The following is an 18,135-nucleotide window of genomic DNA, read 5'->3' on the forward strand; positions in this document are numbered from 1 at the left end:
TAAAATATTTGTTAATTTGGTCTTTTTTCTAATCATAAATAAATAGGATCACTAGTTAAGAAATACGACTAAGTTAAAATAACAATCAACTTTCATTAGTGAGCTGTGTAAAATATTCTAAGGGCTAGAAAAGTTCAAGTGGTACTTTTTTAAAGAACTATCAAATAATTGAAAGGTTGAAAATCAAATTTATATATTCAATTGTAAGAAAGATTGAAAATCAAAATTATCAACTATTCGTTTTAATTAAAATAATTTATTAATATTTAAAAATCTAAATTTTAAATTTAATTTTATAAAATTAAATCTAATATTGAAATAAAGAAACAAATTGAATGATTAAAAAATGGAAGAAAAAGATAGTTTTGAAATAATATCAAATTTAGAACATCATTAAAATAATATCAGATTGAAAATGTTAAAAATGTGAAAAGACAAAATTGCCCAGCAGCCCAAAAGGACATTTTCGGGTGGAAAATAGCTAAAAGGACCAATTTCGAAATAAACCCTTAGTTCATGGATGTCTGGTGATATTTTTAAAGTCCAGGGACTATGAGCAAAATAAAACCATAGTTCAAGGACCATTTTTGTAGTTCACTCTTTTATTATAAGTAGGGTAATGAAAGGTTTTGTAATAAGATCTTAATTCAATTTTTTGGACTATACATCTATTCGCTCACTAAGGTATGTTCTTCACTCGGGTGAAACTTTAATCTAGAATATCATATTCAGCTACTGTTATAATAGGTTTTATTGTGAGTATATTTCCGAGTTATATATGAGAGTATTCTTGTTGGTGCGTGTTTGCAATTTGTGTACATCTAAAAGGTTTTAATCAACATTTTATGGGCTATTTTGAATAAAGAGTTTTTTATTTTTTATTTATCATGTACTTATTTGAGATTATATACATTAAAATAAATACAATTAGCTAGTCGTGCAACGCAATATTGAAATACTATTCATTTAGGGTTCGATTGGTTGCCTTGAAACTATAGGTTAGTGGAATGTTTTCCTGCATTTTCCTCTGTTTGGTTCACTTTTGGGAAAAAGGTTGTTGACCCGGAAAATTATCCTGACCCGTCTCATTTTTGGGGATAGTTAACCAATTTTTTGAGCTATCTTTACCTCCCCTCCACCCCTGCGAGTAGTTGTATCTATGGTTGCACCCTCAGATCGGTGTTAGGAAGATGTTGACGCTTTATATTCTCAATCCGAGTAAGATAACCAGCCCTGAAACCGTTATCCGATTTCCATCCAGTAGCCACGAGATCCTTCATCGCCATAATAAGAGTGGCCTCCTTATCTGTCCAAACTCTTCTTGACCTATCACTTATAGTCGAATTGCTTCGACCAAATTCACACATTCCTGTTGAATATGAACAAGACATGATCAAAAATAATTTGAATGTCCACACAATGATATGGATCGAGTTGTTTACGGAGAACTAACCCTCTGTCTCCTGGCTTGACGCAACAGAGCTTGCACGTCTATGGAAGTTGGCCATTTGGGGAAAATGAATCTGCTTGTACGACAGTATGAACACATTGAACAATACAAGATGTTAAATTATACTTTATGCTTGTGTTCTACAATACTGTATAGCAACATAGAGGTGCTTATAATACCCAATTAAATATCTAGTGAACATAATCCAAACAATTTTAGAACAAAAGGCACCAAGCAATTTCTAATTCAACAAATACAAAATAAACTTAAAAAATATAAACACAATCCACACATTAGCATAAGGTTAGGGTTCAAGGGTAACATGGGGTTTACAAAATAATTCAAGGGATATAATAGTCTTTTTGGTTGCATATTCTATTATTTTGTTATTTAAACAAAATCTACAAAAATGTGGCAAAAGAATTCATAACCTGCAATCAAACAATGAAAAGGGTTACATATCTCTATCATGAAAAGTTGTAAAGTATTGGAGTATAAACTAGTGATAGTATTTGTTTTCCTACATTTTCCAACATAGGCAACCAATCGAACCCTTAAAAATCACGTAACCAACCATGCACAAGCAATTGAACATGAATTTAAAATCAATTAAATCATTACTCCAACAACAGTTACGAATTACTAAAAGTAATGAATTTTTATTTAATCATAAATCAATGTACAGATATTTTCAACTTCCAATGAAAGCGGGAAGAGTCAAAAGAGAGAGCTACGAGCCAAAAGAATTTAACAAGCCCTGCAGTGCACGTGGCATATTTCTATTGGCCAAGATTCAAAGCTGCGGATAGCAAAATGAACTTGAAGCATCCACCGTCGATCCAATTCCGCAGTCAACAATCCCCAAAAATTCAAACGTCCCCCAAAATCTTCCTCTCTCCCGCCCACTCTCCTCCCTACTTATATCCCCAACACCGCCCCTTCCAATCCATCACTCAAATCCATACATACAATCTCTGTCTCTACACCGCATTCCTTCATTTTCATCAATGGCTCGCACCAAGCAGACCGCTCGCAAGTCCACCGGCGGCAAGGCGCCGAGGAAGCAGCTCGCCACCAAGGCAGCCAGGAAGTCCGCTCCCGCCACCGGCGGCGTCAAGAAGCCCCACCGCTTCCGCCCCGGAACCGTCGCGCTTCGTGAGATCAGGAAGTACCAGAAGTCCACTGAGCTCCTCATCCGCAAGCTGCCGTTCCAGCGCCTGGTTCGTGAGATCGCACAGGACTTCAAGACGGATCTCAGGTTCCAGAGCTCCGCCGTGGCGGCGCTGCAGGAGGCGGCGGAGGCCTACCTGGTTGGGCTGTTCGAGGACACCAACCTCTGTGCCATTCATGCTAAGAGGGTGACCATTATGCCCAAGGACATTCAGCTCGCTAGGAGGATCAGAGGCGAGCGCGCTTAGGCTTAATTCACTCGGATTGGAATCATCTTCTGTTAGGGTTAGGGTTTGGGTTGTGTTGGATTTCGTTTTGGGGAATTAGTGTAAAAAAGTTGTTTCAGCGTTAGGGTTCCTAGTTTCTTATCAATTTCAATGAAATTCAATTTCAATTAATCTCGGCATTGGGTGATTTAGATATTTTCTGTGCTTTAAAGATCTAATTCTAAGTTTTGTTACAATTATTAGCAAATGCAACAATGAATAATCAAGCCGAATAGAACAGTATAAAATTTGCAAGTTTAAGTTTTTCATGACCATTACTCAGAAACACAGCCATTTTCCCCCAATTTTGGGATTTTTAATTATGTGAGTACTAAATATCCAATTTTTATATATATAAAATTAAGTTGATGTTCATGATTTTCGTAAAAATCATGAATGAAGTGTGATGGAGTTAGGAGAGAAGCACCAGAAGGCATCATCCTCTCCTGCAGGCTGCACTATATATATGCCAAGAGAGATGATCCCAAAGACAAAGGCAGCCACAATGAACACGAATATGAAGCTAGCTTGCTTGATGTTGGTGGTGGTGGTGATGGCGCAGGAAAGCACAGCCCATCCCTGTGGTAGCACTTTCTTCTCGGCTCTCGTTCAGCTCATCCCGTGCAGGTCAGCAGTTGCTCCCTTCAGCCCCATCCCCCCAACCGAGGCCTGCTGTGCTTCCATCAAAGCGCTAGGCCAACCTTGTCTCTGCGTGCTCGTTAACGGGCCTCCCATTTCTGGGGTTGATCGCACCATGGCTACTCAGCTCCCGGAGAAGTGCACTGCCAACTTTGAGCCATGTATACATATGCTGCCATCAATTGATCACTCTGCATTTTCTGTCTTGGGGTTGATTTTAAAGTGTTTTTTTTTCTTGTGCAGGTGAAACGTCCAAGTGAGAAGCTTTCTGTGGAGTGCTGCTATGAGATTGGATCAATGTCTGCATCTACTGTGTGAGGTCTAATAAGTGTGTGTGGCCAAATTGTAATAGGTTGTTAGTTACCTTGTTTTGAATTTTCTAGTAACTGTTGTCTTCTTGTTAATCTTGCTGCACAAATAGTTTCTCTATATTGTGGATTGAGCTCATAGTAGCAGATCCATTATTTCCTAGTTCATACACATAAATTCTAAGTTGCTTACCACTACTAGACATGATCAAATGATTCAACACTCAAGAGCAATCTCTATATAACTAAAGGCACAAGATAATCATAATCACAATAATTTATGTGGTGGGATCTAAATGGAACCTTCCATATTCAAAGAATTAGGTGGGTCCTGTCTGTGACTTTTCACTCATCTAGCATTACAAGAACGGATAGACAACACCAAAAAATGCATAAAATGCAGGAGCTTTCTTAACAAAAATTATTCATAAAAACATTTACCAGTTTAAATAATACTACAACATGGAGTTTAGTCTTTCCTCCTTTTTCTCCCCCCTCCTCTTCCTGGAGGGTTGGAACTTGCAACACGCATACATAGAACAATAGGGAAAAGGCCACATTAACGGGATTCGACACGTGGGTGGTGAGGTCGCAGGTGAATCAAGACTGAAGGATATACTCATCTACTGCACTTGGTTTTCGTCTTGCCAGAAGCATCTACTTGGAAGGACTTGTTTGGTGAGGTTTACCTAAACAAACGCATCTTGCTCTCGCATCGTTGAGCACCTATAAAGAAAGGAGGGAAAATAATTAGGGAAGATGAGGTTGGTGAGCATGTTCAATGTGAAAGAGATGATGTATCTGTTTCATTACCCTCATTTCTTTCTGCAGCTCTTTGATGTAATCAACTGCCAAGTCCAACATATCAGCTGTGTTCGTTTGCTGCATATATAAACGGAATCAGCAAATACACCAAACAAGATGAACACCATTCCAAATGTAAATACCCTTACAAAATCTACCTTATCCATATTGGGGAAAAGATCTTGCAACTTCTTCATGTTCTTACTAATCCGAGTTCGTCTATTCTGCAAATCATTGCAAGAGATGCTGTTATTCTCAATAACTCCTCTGTTTGAATGGGAGAAACTACGATTCCAAATCCTAGAAAATTTACCCTTTCAGCAATGCTTCTAGGATGAGTGGCGAAACCCCTTTTTGCTCGAACTTGACAAGGAGTGGTCGTTTCTTGTTGGAACTGCAGAAAGTTCTCAACTGCAGCCATCTCCGTGGAAGTCTTTGGCAAGCTAAAATGCGATACTAAACCAGAGGACTTTTTCCTGGCTTCTCCATTCTGAAGTAACAATGGATTTCAACAACAGAAGTAACTGACAATATGCAGCAACGTATAAAGAAATGTGGTTACCTCATTCTCCAATCCATTGAAATCGGAAAACATCTTCGCATCACCGTCTCTGTTTCTTTTCAAACTGTTGAAAGATGTTTCATTCCAAGAATCATGATGGAAGGCAGCCCCGTTTCTCAGACGACCATTTTCAGGGCTGAATGCGTTCTCATTTCCAGTTTCGGGTATGCTGGGCATGAATCTCGAGCTAGAAGATGCAGCCGATGACAAATTCATGGAACTACTCAAACCACAAGCTGATGAACTGTCTTCTGCAGGATTGTGAACTCTGTAGTTTCCTGCCTCTCCCATTAAACCAAAACCTGAGGCCCAAAACAAGTCTTAACCACTCCATATTTAATACTACTACTTGAACTCACAATCAACCATGCCAAGATTTATGCACAAACACTTAACAGCTAAAACAGGAAAATTTAGAATCCATCATTCAGTGAGGCACTTCAAAACCTAAAGTTTGCATTGAATTTTGTTTCTCCAATATCATTTTAATTTAATTCAATTGATACAGATAAAAAATATTGCAAGTAGGAAATATTTATGTAAGCCAGCTCAAAAGTCAACTCCACCCTTCATTGAAAAGCAACAAACTTTTCCAGCTAAATTAGAAAAGAAGAAGAAGAAGTAATTTACCATTGAAGAATCCAGCAGGAGAGCTGCTTTGGCGGAGCAGATTAGACCCATTCCCATTTTGATCTCTCAACCTGTGATGCTCCATCCCCACAGAGTAAGATCCATCATACCCGCCCGGGTACCCGTTTTGCGCGGATCGGGGCTCCGGATCCGCCTCATCTTCCTGCTTCATACTACTCTTGGGATTGAGATCGCGCGGCGGCGCTTCCATGAGCGCGGAGAAGAAAGCATCCGATTCATCGCCGCTGCTGCTGTTATTATCGGTGTTGGAATCGAGAAGCGCCGCGAGGAAGGAGCTCGGCGCCGACCGGTATCGAGCTAATCCGGAGCTCTGCTGCTGCTGGTGTTGATGTTGATCATGATTGGTGAAGAAATCGGTGTCATGCTTGAAATTGGCGGTGTGAGAGGGATTGGAGTGGAGGAAGTCTCTGGAAATGGCGTCTGAGCTGAACATAGTTGGAGAGAAGAGGTTTTAATTGGAAAACATTAATGGAAACTCGTATAGAATTTTAAATGGAAGAGGTAATGGGATTGAATGGTGGTGGAAAGCAGTGGGTGGATAGATTCGATCAATCGAATCCTTTTTTGGTGCAAAACAGATGTAGGTAGAGAGAGAGAGAGAGAGGAGGAGGTTGTGCGTTAAATTGAGGGAATTGCAAAGTCGAGGAAAGGAAGTGCGTGCGTGCGTGTGTGTGGAGCAGAAGAGTATATATAGAGCGGAAATAATTGGTGCGGATTTATCGGATTTACGAAATTGAACACGTGAAGTTGTCGAAATGGTGAGTTGCATCCGGACTAATCATGAACCCCCATTCTAGGCGTATATATCCATTGCCATGTCACTGCCTCCACGTCATCATTTCATTAATTTTTCAACCTAAAATTTATTGGTGAGTCGCTCTAGTTTAGCTCCTTCTACATTTTATTGGTTTAATTATTAAGATAATATTTTTTTTGTGAATTAATTTGGTGCAGACAATGTCTAGAAAGAATGGGTTTGCTATACTCATATTGAAAATATGTGTGTTTATAATAATCATACCCAAGTTCAGTATAGTATTGGATGCTAGAGAAACATTTACCGTCAAAGAAAATTAAAAAATCTCAAGAATTCGGGAGAAAATCAGAAAATATCAAAACTTTCCTATATTTACAAGCAATTTACCTTCTCATATTAAAAACAATATTGTTATTGCCACACCAACATTTTCGGCATAGCCATGGATTTTCAGTTTGAAGAAAATTAGTTTTGGGAGTAAAAGAAGAAAAATAATAAAAGTTTGTGTGTATAGCTTTAACAAATGTTCAGAAAAAACAGAAAATATTTAAATTTTTGTATTTACATATAAACAATTCATAAATTTACGATGCTTATTTTGTGTATGAAATGCATGTTAGTGTATTGAGCTGATCAAGATCAAAGCTTATGCGCACGGTAAAGTTGCAGACTACGGTGGGGCTGCAGCTTGATCAAGGAACAAAAGGAAGGCAGCTTGATCAAGGAGAAAAAAAGGGAAAACAATTTGATCAATGAGAAAGGAAGATGACCGTTGGATTGGCGATTGTAACAGAATTTGCGAAAAAGCTAGCGGTTGAGCTGAATTTATTGAGTTTAACTTCCTTTAAGTAGCGACGATGCTTCCTCTCATTCCACAACAACAGAATTCAAGAGAGATCGAAGAAAAGAAGAGAGTTTTCAACTGTGCATTTGTGCTCTCGAAGCAGGTCGACTTTGAGCCAGTTGAGAGCGTGCTTTACTTGTAATTCTCCGAGAGAATTGAGTGTTCTTGTAAAACCTTTCTTTGAGTGATCAATAAACACATACACTAGTTTTCTGCCTGTGGATGTAGGCCTAGAGCCGAACCACGTAATCGCTGCGTTTTCCTTTTCTCGTTGCGGTTCATTCAATCGATCAATCGGTCCTCACAACTTCTCGATCAAAATCTTCACAATGCATGCTCGTAAAATGCCCTACCCCCACTTATAATTTCACTATTTAAATATACATTATATTTTAAATATATTATCCACACACTTTTAAAATTTCCTTTATGAAAAACCTGTGCTTGCCCACACTTAAAGTGCACTTCACCCTACGCACCACTCCACTTATTGCGAGGCCCTTATCCACACAAAAAATATGTTTACCAATCATTTTATGAAACTACTTAGTTTCATAAACATTCACTAATTAAACAATTATATTTATATCAAATTGATTGTACTTAAGTTTTGATTTCACATAAATATCCATTCAAAATAAGATAAACAAAGAACACCTAATATGTAATTACCTTTTCTCCTTAAATATTTTATTGTCTTCTCTCCTTAATCTGAGGAGCAACTTTACAGCCCCATACAAATACATATACACACAACATACCTCTTCTAGAAATAATATTCACTCAAACAACAATAAATATATCCTGGTAAATTAAATAATTTATTTATTTTTCACAAACATAAGGATATGATAGAATTTAATTAAATTGAAACAAAGATAATTTTTTAATAAAAAAAAACTTTTGATGAGTCCATGGTTTTGAAAGGGTTTGGTGGTTTTGTAAACCATTTTTGAAATGTATCAAAACCATGAAAGTGATTGTAGAATGCTATCTTGTTCTTTCCTTCTTGTGAGGGATGGTATCTTTGACTAGTGAGAAGGGGCAATTAGGAGCTTATGCTAATTGTGATTAGCCGAGATCAGATTTAAGTAACATTGAATATATAAACTAGATTAATCTTTAGTCATTATCATAATCATATGCTTAGTCCTTTTTTATGGTCAAGGGGTGAGAGAAAGTAGGTGGGCGATACACTTGAAAAGTAGTAACAGAGACTCTAAACAAGGTTATTTGATTTACATATGAGATGCATGAATCCAGATATTAATTTCATTATTAATTATCCTTATCCCCACCACTCGAGAATGGTCCCGGGCTATTTAATTGTATTATATGCTAAAAGCATTTCATTATTTTAATGGATATATGGGATTGTAATTTTCGATAGAAATGATTAAACATGTGGTCCATGGACTAATAATTAGTTGAAAGGTCAAGAATAAATTTGTCTACGGCTTGTCGACTATATTACCATATGTAACTAGCTAATAATAAGGTGCTAGTTAATTAACGAACATGTAATATGGAGCATAGAAGAATTACCCTGCAGGTTTCGTGATTTTTGCACTATTTTCAAAAGCTCAATCTTTTCTATGTTGAAGATATACCTTATGCGATTCAATTCCTATTATATCTCAAATTTTTTTCAAGCATATAAACACACATTCCATTCATCAATTCATTCATCTTAGAGTCTCCAAAACATCTTTCGTACTCCATAAATTCATCCATCCTATATTTCACTCTCATCGTCCCATCATATTTCATCCTCCATAAATTCATCCATCTTTCAAAGGAGTTCTTAAGATCCGAGCAAGAAAAGACTTAAGACTTCAAGATTCAACCGATAAAACCACTAGTTATTTATTTCAAGTTCCGTATAATTATTGTTTTTATTATTTTGTCTATGAGTAGCTAAACAATATGAATTCTATGATTTTAAAAGCAACACTTATGTTTATTTAATTACAGAGTTTTGCTCACTTTCATCCCTCTCGTTCCATTTCTCCTTTGACATTTATATTATTATTTGCGAGTGATAATAATATGACCATTTCAACACGGCTCCTACAAGAAAGGAACCACACCGTGACGCGATTACTTTATGCAACTTATTTCCTAATTAATATACATTTGGTAGGAGACATTATCTACCTTAAATAAATTATTTGCCAACCTAAATAGCTCGAAAAGTTGAGAACATTTTAGTTTGTATAGCATATACTAACAAAGTCAACTATCTCATCTACGTTTCACAACTTTTTATGCCTTTTTGAAGCCATGTTTGATAATTATTTATTCGTTTGAACCTTGGACACCATGTGATAAGAATGATAACAATCAATACCACCTTATAATGTTTCAAAGACTCGTGACACAGACTACTATTTATAGTTACAATTGTAAATAGAAATACTTGACTTATAGCATGTAATATTGTAATCTTAGGTCGAGTACACACTATCAATTGTAATTCATCTTTTTATCTAACGGATTCACTTTATATTGAAAGAAATTGTGTGTTTGATTAAAAAGTAAAAAATATACAGCTGACTTTTATTTTGCTACGATTTTAATAACTACGAATGTCATCAACTCGGCTGACGCAACATAAAAAAATTATTTCGATCCAAAATTTTAGGGAAAAGATGAAATATGACATTTGGAGTTGATCAATGACAAAAGAATCAATGAGAAACTGAAAAAAGTATGACTTGAAGGTAGAGAATATAAGCATGATACCATTGTATAATTAAGAAATAACAAGGCTAATAACGCACCGGATACAAGTAGAAGACGACGAGAAACCAAGATTTTGTTCATCGGAAGGGATACGGATTCGATCTGGTGAGATTCTTTATTTGAAGATTAGGCTGTGTTGCAAACTTCTATCCATATAAAGTGGGACGTCCAATTCAAGAAATGCCCACAACATTGTGGTCACACACACACAGAATGATTGGTTCACAAAACACCAACTAGACATCATTCACCATGGGGCAAAATAATGGAAAATAAAGTGCGTACAGACCAGGAAAAATAAAATAATTAGGTACAGTACAAACAAATATAACACCAACTTGTAATGAATTTTGTAATGGTTCCAGAATACACAAAAACAAGCAGCTTCAAATATATGGAGAACTCTGGTTATTCTCAAGTGGGGATACTTACTGAAATGTTGTCAGTAATATGCTTTCCGTGGATTGTTCTGCAAATATTTTGAAATAGTGCAGCTTTAGATGATTAAACAATCACCTTGCTTGTGTATGAAAGGGTGTAATGAGAATAGGTGAAAACCATACCAAAGGATTTGGTCGGTGACGATAGCCTAGCATCATCCTCTTCTTATACTGCTCGTAGATGTCATCATCGGGATTGACTTCGCCTGGAGCTTGAGCACCGACACCCAAGTTATCCTTTTTAACATCCCCAGCCATAATAGGAGCTGCCATTCCACTTTTTGAGCTCCCCAGACCCTCACCTGCAATTATCTCCATTATGTTAGAACTATACAGACTGCAATCACTGCCGAGACAAACTAACGCTCACACTAAACCCATCTGTAGGAGTAAATACCAGTAAATTTTGCTGGTAGACTACACCATAGAATATCAGTAGCAGCTAACACGTCTCATATGCAACTACACCATAGAATATCATTTCCCGTAATTCTTTAATTTTCAAACAAAGCAAATAGCAATAATTAGAACATATACACATGGTTTCACATCAAGTGAAGATACTATTCTCAATTATGTATTTTGTCAATCACTGCAGAAAACTATCCAAGGAATAGAGTAACAAACACCTGAATTCATGCAGAAGTAAGTCGTAGGTATTCACATCAATAAAATAATATTATCCCAGAACACAGGATATTGCAGAAAGGACATAACTGAAACAAAAATCCAAGAATGAAAAGGAAGAATTCACATATAAGTAGGCTAGTATGACCAACTTTCATTACCTTCTTTCCAACCCATTTTAGATAGGAGCCTGTGACCAACATTATCAGCCTGAATTTTTGTCTTCTCTGCAGCCTCCTCTGCAACTTTCTGAGCAGATACATCATTGCAGGCAGCCATGAACTTCTCAAGCTCTTCGAGAGGAATATAATCACCCATGTGATGCCCTTTTTTACTAGAACCTGTTTATTGAATAATATGGACATTATCCATTACTACTGGTACTGGTGCTTTTCCAATTTGGCAAACTAGGGACTCCTAAAGAATGGATACAGAAACTTAACCTTGGAGGGAAGCAGGTGGAGGCATCTCGTCTTTTGACACTTTCAAAGGCCTCAGCTTCTCTTCTTGTTCAGCCTTCTTCATGTAGTATTCCATCATGGCAATAGGATCTGAACCAGGTGGCCCACTTGATTCACCTAAAAGTATTTGGCACAAGCAAACGCCAGATGTCAAATGCATGGCAAAAATCGTTAGGGACCAAAGCTATCAGAAGCTATCAGTTATTAGGTTCAGCAAGTTCCTATCAGGGAGATGTATTTTAAGAGGTCTCCCTGAAATATCATGTACGAGTGCAGAAGAAAGGAATACTGGACTGTGGAACCTCAATCCACATGTCATCTGCAGATCGGCAACACACACACAGACACACATAGAAATATATTTTTATATATATGTATATATTGTGTGTGTAATAAGCCTTACTTATGTCGCTCTACTCCTACATTTTTAAATCAAAACATAGCTACAATTTGTGAGCCTGGAAACCAATACTCAGTGTGCGTGTATAAAAACCTTGCTTATGTTGCTCCTATCATTTAATTCCAAAACCAGCTAGAATTTGTGAGCCTGGAAACCATGACTCGGTCAAAATGGCTGGATGAAATGCTTCTTCAGACCCTGAAGGGCGCAAAATTTAGTATCATGATAGCAAGGATAGCAACATTTGCACAAAAAATCCTTAGTTCCTACTTCCTTGTCTAAACAAAGAAGGAAAAACAGTTAGTTAGGTTTATGCTTAAGAGTTAATACAATAGTATAGTTTTTGGTGGGAAGATCTGATCAATTTTTATTGACTTGAGGTTATTATACCATGAATGTATCTTTTGCTAGTGTTTCTTTTTTAGTTGAGTTTCATTGAAAGATTGCAGGGCAGGGAATTATCACTGATGAATTTGATTACTAATTTCGATTCCTGGAAATAAACATCCTCCCTTTCCAATTTCAGTATCATAATTTTTTTTCTCTTTAGTCGTCTTGCTTAGGCATCTTACTGTCAGTTTCCAACAAATTTATTCAAACTGGGGAGAACCCTAAAATATTTCTTATACAGGAGCGTGTCAAATCAGTAAATATTGTAGGATCCTAAACAGAAGAAGAATTCAATTGCTGTAAACACTCCCCATTGATGCAAATGGAATCAGATGATTAAATAGAGAATGGGAGGCATAATTTGATCAAGGAAATTGAAGGAACATAGGTTGAATACAAGAAAGTACCATTCTTTCGGTTTGTTGTCTGATATGATGCATGGGAAGATCTTAGGTTCTCTGTGGCTTCATATAAAGCTGAAGCAGGCGTTTGATATTTAACTAGCTGCTGTGACCTCAGAGAATTGCCCACTGAATTAGGAACTGTACTGCCTAAACCACCAATAAAAATAATAGGCCACATTAACAAAGCAACCGATCAGACGATAATGGGTTACACATGCAAAATTTTGTTCATAGAAGCTTAATTGTGTGAGACATGCACTCATGCAGTAACAATGTAAACAAGAATGAAATTAGTTAGGACAAGAAAAGACGCACAATATATACAGATATGTTTATTCACATAAAACTTTTAGAATGAGTTAGGAGGCTATTCTAAAGCAAGTACGGGAATTGGTCTCTGGAAACTGTAAATAAAAAATTCATAGCATGTACTTATTGCAGTTTATCTATAATTCTGATTAAAAGAACTTCAGCTTATAATTGGAAGCAGAATGGCTGAAATCAATAGACGTTACTTTGTAATGTCTGGGAATCTTTTGATTGGGGCAAAGCCTTCTCCTCTTCACTAAGTCGATATTTATAGTACTTGTATTCTGAACAGTTCTCATCATATAAAAACCTGCAAATGAAACCAATTGAACTCGTTATAGTAATAACAAGCAATGCACAAACTTATGATTTTAGGAAAACATAGAGCACACTCCATCCTTGCATTTAAGGGTACTAAACAGAAATACAAGTAAAAGCAATAAAATCATCAGAGAACAGGACCAATGTATTTGTGATCCATAGATATCACAAACTAGTTATAGAACTATTGACAAGAGGTGATATATGTAAAGCTGCTTTGCTAATGAAACTACTTGCTCACCACAGTATACAACACAAGGGATTGTAAATCATAAATTGTATTTGAAGCAAATCATAAATATTCGGATGGAGGCTACTACTGTTCATAGGTCAAATCAAAGAAAACACTTTGCAAGATCAATTACTTCAAGAACGAGAAAGTAAGAAAAGGAAACATATTAACCGTATCATTATTTTCTAAACCAAACCATACATAATAGAAGAAGAGCAAAGAGAGAAAGGTATAACATTAAAAAATGAGAGAGAAAATGGTCCCTTTCTTTCAGAGAAATTGTTCACTGATAACAATATACATACAATTCTATCTGGATAACATGATGATCTAATAATACATAATGAAGCTAAGAGTAAGAAATAGACTTATCCGTAAAGAGCAGCCAGAAATTAAATCCAACGTACTTAAAAGGAGTATCTCCGGGATTCTTTTGTCTTGTCACGTGCTCAAACGGTCTCCCATTCTTAGCCACAAAACTTGCTAATTTATCAGCAACGTTCTTCACTATAGGATCACTAGGGAAAGGTGGTGGTGCTGCATTTTACTCAAAGAACTGATTAATACTTACACCCTGAAGAAGAGAATTTAAATTACTCTTCTAGCAGGCGAGTCACATATTCCAAATCGTTCACTGAACACCTCTTTCCACCAACGTCGATATGAATTTAAAATAAGCTGCATTCACCAAATAAAAGTAATTCACGAATATTTTGCTCTAATTATCTGATTGACTGTTACTCAGGCAATGAAAACCCAACACATGGTCTAAAATAGATGGACAAAATATCAGCCACATGCATTTGGAAATAGGTTTTAGGAGAATACTCAATACTCTAGCAAATAACTGTTCAGCTCATGAGCTCAGATAGGTCTTGGAGCATGTGAATCATTAATCAGCACAATCAATACTTAGACCAGCAGATACAGAAAAGTATAATGAAGAAAGAAAAGAACAGTCAGGTGTTGATGCAAAGCGAGCATGAGAACTAGTTATAAAACAAAATCACTAAATAATAGCAATACACTTAAGGAATCCTGGTGCAATATGAATGTGCATGTGCTTCTATCAGGGCAAACTAGCACCATTAGATATAAGGAACGGAATTAGAATATAAATTTGAGTTAACCAAATCTTGATCAACATGTTTTCGAAGTCTTTCCTATCTACAAAGAGTTCATACGACACTTTGAGCCAGAAAGAAGGCTGAAACCTGCTATTAGAACAGAACTCTTTTCCCCTAGTAATAGGAAAATGAAAATTTTGGAAAACTGCTGGTTACCATTACAAAAACTACAAGTGGGGAAAATTATATTTGAGAGCAAGACCATAGAATTTTCCAAAATCAAATAGTCAGGGACATATATGACAATAGACGTACTTGCCACTTGGTATGGATTTTACCCATAGTGATGCACAAAAAAATAGCAAAACAAGTAAATTACCAATATTAAATTGTTTTGATGACAGATCAGAGGAATAAAGTGGGGCCAATTTTGGGCGCTTTACTGGCCCATCATCTGAGGAATTTCCAGCATCTTCATTGTCTTCATCCAAATCTTCACCAAACTTAACAGGGGTTGCAATAAGTTTTGACTTTTGTTTCAAACTGAATGCTAGTTTCCCACTTGAAGGAGCTTGAGTCGTTCTACTAGAGATATTAGCCTTAGAATTGATAGTTGTTTTACTGACGACAGTCTTTGAGGTCTGAGTCACGCACGCGTTTGAACCTGACTTAGATTTCTCGAACTGTTCACCCTTCTCCTGTTGAAGTTGCTTGAACCTCTCCAGGAACGATCCATCATTAACAAATAATCCATGGCCTGTTGTCTTATCCATTGCCTAGCACTAGTTACGTTCACTGATTGCCTGTGCTCTATGAGACCTGCAAGTAGATGATAAAATTAGTCACAAAAGCAGCCAACACATATGCATCATTCTGTAACAGTGACAGGATTCAGAGCAAGTTTAAGTGTTATTACTTATAGTATCACTTAATTGTAAGAACTTCATGATAAATAAGAACTACATCAACCGGAAATAATCTGAGCATTGTTGGATTTTGCATAGAGGCATCATTGTCTCAATTTGTAAGCAGAGTATGATCCTCGAGATGTAAGAACAGCCACATAACTCATGAAAAGCAAATGTAATGAACTAATTCAAAGAGGAGACTTTAACCCAATTTATAACGCATAAATTCTTGTCGCACAAAGCCCCACTACATCTAAAGGCAGGCATTCAACAACACCAGATTCATCCCAAAGAATAAAACTTAATAACCAGAAACAAAGAGGGAATATAACACAAGCTCAATCAAATCCCTAAACCTAATTTATCGTTTCGATTCAATCCCATAAACGCAAAGGAAAACAGAAGCTCTTTGAAACCCCGGGAGGCAAGAGATACCACGCGCCAATAATGAAACTACACAGCACAAAAGGAAATCCCCATCCCAGCAAAAGGAGGGAACACAATATTTTTTGAGGAATCAAAATTAAAGAAAACTAAAACCAGCTGCTTACCTGATGAAGTCTGAACTGCAACGATCGATTTCAGAGGGATTAACAATTGCAATCCCTAATCGGTTAGTGAATTTGTGCTTTCGTCAACACGATTAAAATGAGTAATAAAAGATTTGCATATATTTCTCACCTTTTTCTACACTTCTCTTTGATGGAATTGAACGTCAATTTCTATATAGACTTAAAAACTGATAAATTGGTTAGTTATATCAATTTTCATATTAATATACTGTATTTATTTTTTCCTATTGTGAATATTACTAGAATTTTATATACTCTATGCAACAAATAGGAGCCCATATACATTTTTTCTTTGGAATAAATACATGGTCCATATTTCCACCAATGGAAATAGAAATCCAAATTTTACTATCTCATTTTAAAAATAAACACTCTTAATAATATCGAATTTTCAATAATGTCAAACACGACAAAAATTAAACAAAAAGTTTTGTCACCCCTTTTCTAATTTGATGTACTGATAACTTGTGCCATTCATAGTTATTCGATAAGTTTAAATTACTATTTATATTGTTACTAACTTACTATCATAATGAAGATTACTTTTTTTAATTATTATCAAACCATTAAGTTGTTCAAATGACAAATACCACGGTTTATCACTGGAACCAAATTCAAAACTTTGAAAATATGGTCTCTTGAAATACAAGAAGAAAAAATATCAAGTTCACAGAAAAACGTGTGTCTATAAAGCCTTGACCTTACCATTCAATTTTTAACTATTTCTTATAGTTAAGGTTAAGATTTATAGATTTTGAACCTGGGAAGTTATAAAGTATTTTTCTCTATAGAAAATGGAGGAGGTGGACTTCTATTTTTTTTATTATTATAAATACTCCTAAATGATATCTTGTAACTTAAAATTCACATGTTTTAATACTTTATTTTTTTTTAACATTCTTCATTGAACTTTCTGCATAAATCTAATCCGATTTTAGGTATTGTTCTGATTCTATATCAATGTTGTTTTAACATCAAATTAATTTTACACATAATGATTTTTTTTATTTATGTATTAATGGAGTAATATTTATCTTGCACCACCAATTCATTCTCTCAATTATTTTGCGACTGGGAATTGTTTTATTTGGCAACTTTAACTAAATTTCTTATTATAAATAATGTAATGTGTCGGATTGTTTTGCCATTTTTTTACTATATTCATATTACTCCATCCGTCCCTAAAAGTTTGTCTAATTTTTCTATTTTCGTTTGTCCCACAAAATTTGTCTAATTTCACTTTTTATCATTTTTTGGTAGTGGCCTCATATTTCCCTAACTTAGACATGCCAACGGTTCGCAAACCGGCGGTTCCGGTTCGGAACCGCCGGTTTCGAGAAATGTGGAACCGGAACCGAACCGCGAGACTATTTCACGGTTCCGGTTTCGGTTCGAAAACCGGCAGTTTCGGTTCCGAATCGCCGGTTTTCTGATCGTTTTTTACGGTTTTGAACCGCCAGTTTTCGACGGTTTTTTACAGTTCCGGCTAGATTTCACGATTTTCCGAAGGGTTTTCACGGTTCCGGTTTGGAACCGTCCAGAACTGGCTGTTCCGGCATGGTTTCGGTTCGTAAAATTTGGAACCAGAACTGGCCAACGGTTCAAAATACGGCGGTTCCGGTTCAAAAAAAAGTCACGGTTCTGGTTCGGAACCGGAACCGGCGGTTACGATTCCGCGGTTAACCGCCGGAACCGAAAACCTTGGGCATCTCTACACTAACTCGTTATTACCCAAATTTTATTATAAAACTAATATATAAAAGTTGAACTCACATTCCACTAACTTTTTCAACTCATTTTTCATTACA

At 36.3% G+C, this 18,135-nt stretch overlaps 4 protein-coding genes across 5 annotated transcripts; 2 read left to right on the plus strand and 2 right to left on the minus strand.

Annotated features, from left to right (window-relative positions):
- The first annotated feature begins 2,389 nt into the window (after positions 1-2,389).
- On the plus strand, positions 2,390-3,018 carry LOC121761670 (histone H3.2). Its single transcript, XM_042157305.1, has one exon. It carries the CDS (start codon positions 2,458-2,460, stop codon positions 2,866-2,868), a length of 411 nt encoding a protein of 136 aa, XP_042013239.1. The 5' UTR covers positions 2,390-2,457; the 3' UTR covers positions 2,869-3,018.
- A 259-nt stretch (positions 3,019-3,277) lies between these two features.
- LOC121761669 (non-specific lipid-transfer protein 3-like) lies at positions 3,278-4,031 on the plus strand. The gene is made up of 2 exons (XM_042157304.1): positions 3,278-3,686; positions 3,769-4,031. The coding sequence occupies exons 1-2, from the start codon at positions 3,293-3,295 to the stop codon at positions 3,783-3,785; spliced, it is 411 nt and encodes a 136-aa protein (XP_042013238.1). The 5' UTR covers positions 3,278-3,292; the 3' UTR covers positions 3,786-4,031.
- A 191-nt stretch (positions 4,032-4,222) lies between these two features.
- LOC121761668 (transcription factor bHLH130-like) lies at positions 4,223-6,521 on the minus strand. Its single transcript, XM_042157302.1, has 6 exons — positions 5,830-6,521; positions 5,200-5,501; positions 4,951-5,127; positions 4,796-4,861; positions 4,647-4,715; positions 4,223-4,559 (listed from the first exon to the last, which is right to left on the minus strand). The coding sequence occupies exons 1-6, from the start codon at positions 6,281-6,283 to the stop codon at positions 4,491-4,493; spliced, it is 1,137 nt and encodes a 378-aa protein (XP_042013236.1). The 5' UTR covers positions 6,284-6,521; the 3' UTR covers positions 4,223-4,490.
- A 3,892-nt stretch (positions 6,522-10,413) lies between these two features.
- On the minus strand, positions 10,414-16,528 carry LOC121762423 (SURP and G-patch domain-containing protein 1-like protein). 2 transcript variants are annotated; one of them, XM_042158301.1, is made up of 9 exons: positions 16,437-16,528; positions 15,227-15,666; positions 14,188-14,317; positions 13,434-13,537; positions 12,922-13,065; positions 11,707-11,841; positions 11,425-11,604; positions 10,760-10,938; positions 10,414-10,665 (listed from the first exon to the last, which is right to left on the minus strand). In XM_042158301.1, the coding sequence occupies exons 2-9, from the start codon at positions 15,618-15,620 to the stop codon at positions 10,639-10,641; spliced, it is 1,293 nt and encodes a 430-aa protein (XP_042014235.1). In that variant the 5' UTR covers positions 15,621-15,666; positions 16,437-16,528; the 3' UTR covers positions 10,414-10,638. The 2 variants fall into 2 exon arrangements, with proteins under 2 accessions (XP_042014235.1, XP_042014234.1); XM_042158300.1 differs by having other exon boundaries at positions 16,307-16,443.
- Positions 16,529-18,135: the final 1,607 nt, after the last annotated feature.

This window comes from Salvia splendens, chromosome 13, assembly GCF_004379255.2.
Source record: "Salvia splendens isolate huo1 chromosome 13, SspV2, whole genome shotgun sequence".
Taxonomy (NCBI): Eukaryota; Viridiplantae; Streptophyta; class Magnoliopsida; order Lamiales; family Lamiaceae; genus Salvia; species Salvia splendens.

Excerpts from the sequence above, each read along its gene's own strand:
- LOC121761670 (XM_042157305.1), top strand. The coding sequence starts at position 2,458 with ATGGCTCGCACCAAGCAGACCGCTCGCAAGTCCACCGGCGGCAAGGCG.
- LOC121761669 (XM_042157304.1), top strand. The coding sequence starts at position 3,293 with ATGGAGTTAGGAGAGAAGCACCAGAAGGCATCATCCTCTCCTGCAGGC.
- LOC121761668 (XM_042157302.1), bottom strand. The coding sequence starts at position 6,283 with ATGTTCAGCTCAGACGCCATTTCCAGAGACTTCCTCCACTCCAATCCC. Across the intron at positions 5,128-5,199 it reads TCAATGGATTGGAGAATGAG|AATGGAGAAGCCAGGAAAAA; the intron begins GTAACCACATTT and ends TTGTTACTTCAG. Across the intron at positions 4,862-4,950 it reads CTAGAAGCATTGCTGAAAGG|AATAGACGAACTCGGATTAG; the intron begins GTAAATTTTCTA and ends AATGATTTGCAG.
- LOC121762423 (XM_042158301.1), bottom strand. The coding sequence starts at position 15,620 with ATGGATAAGACAACAGGCCATGGATTATTTGTTAATGATGGATCGTTC. Across the intron at positions 10,939-11,424 it reads TAAAATGGGTTGGAAAGAAG|GTGAGGGTCTGGGGAGCTCA; the intron begins GTAATGAAAGTT and ends AGATAATTGCAG. Across the intron at positions 10,666-10,759 it reads GTCACCGACCAAATCCTTTG|AACAATCCACGGAAAGCATA; the intron begins GTATGGTTTTCA and ends AAATATTTGCAG.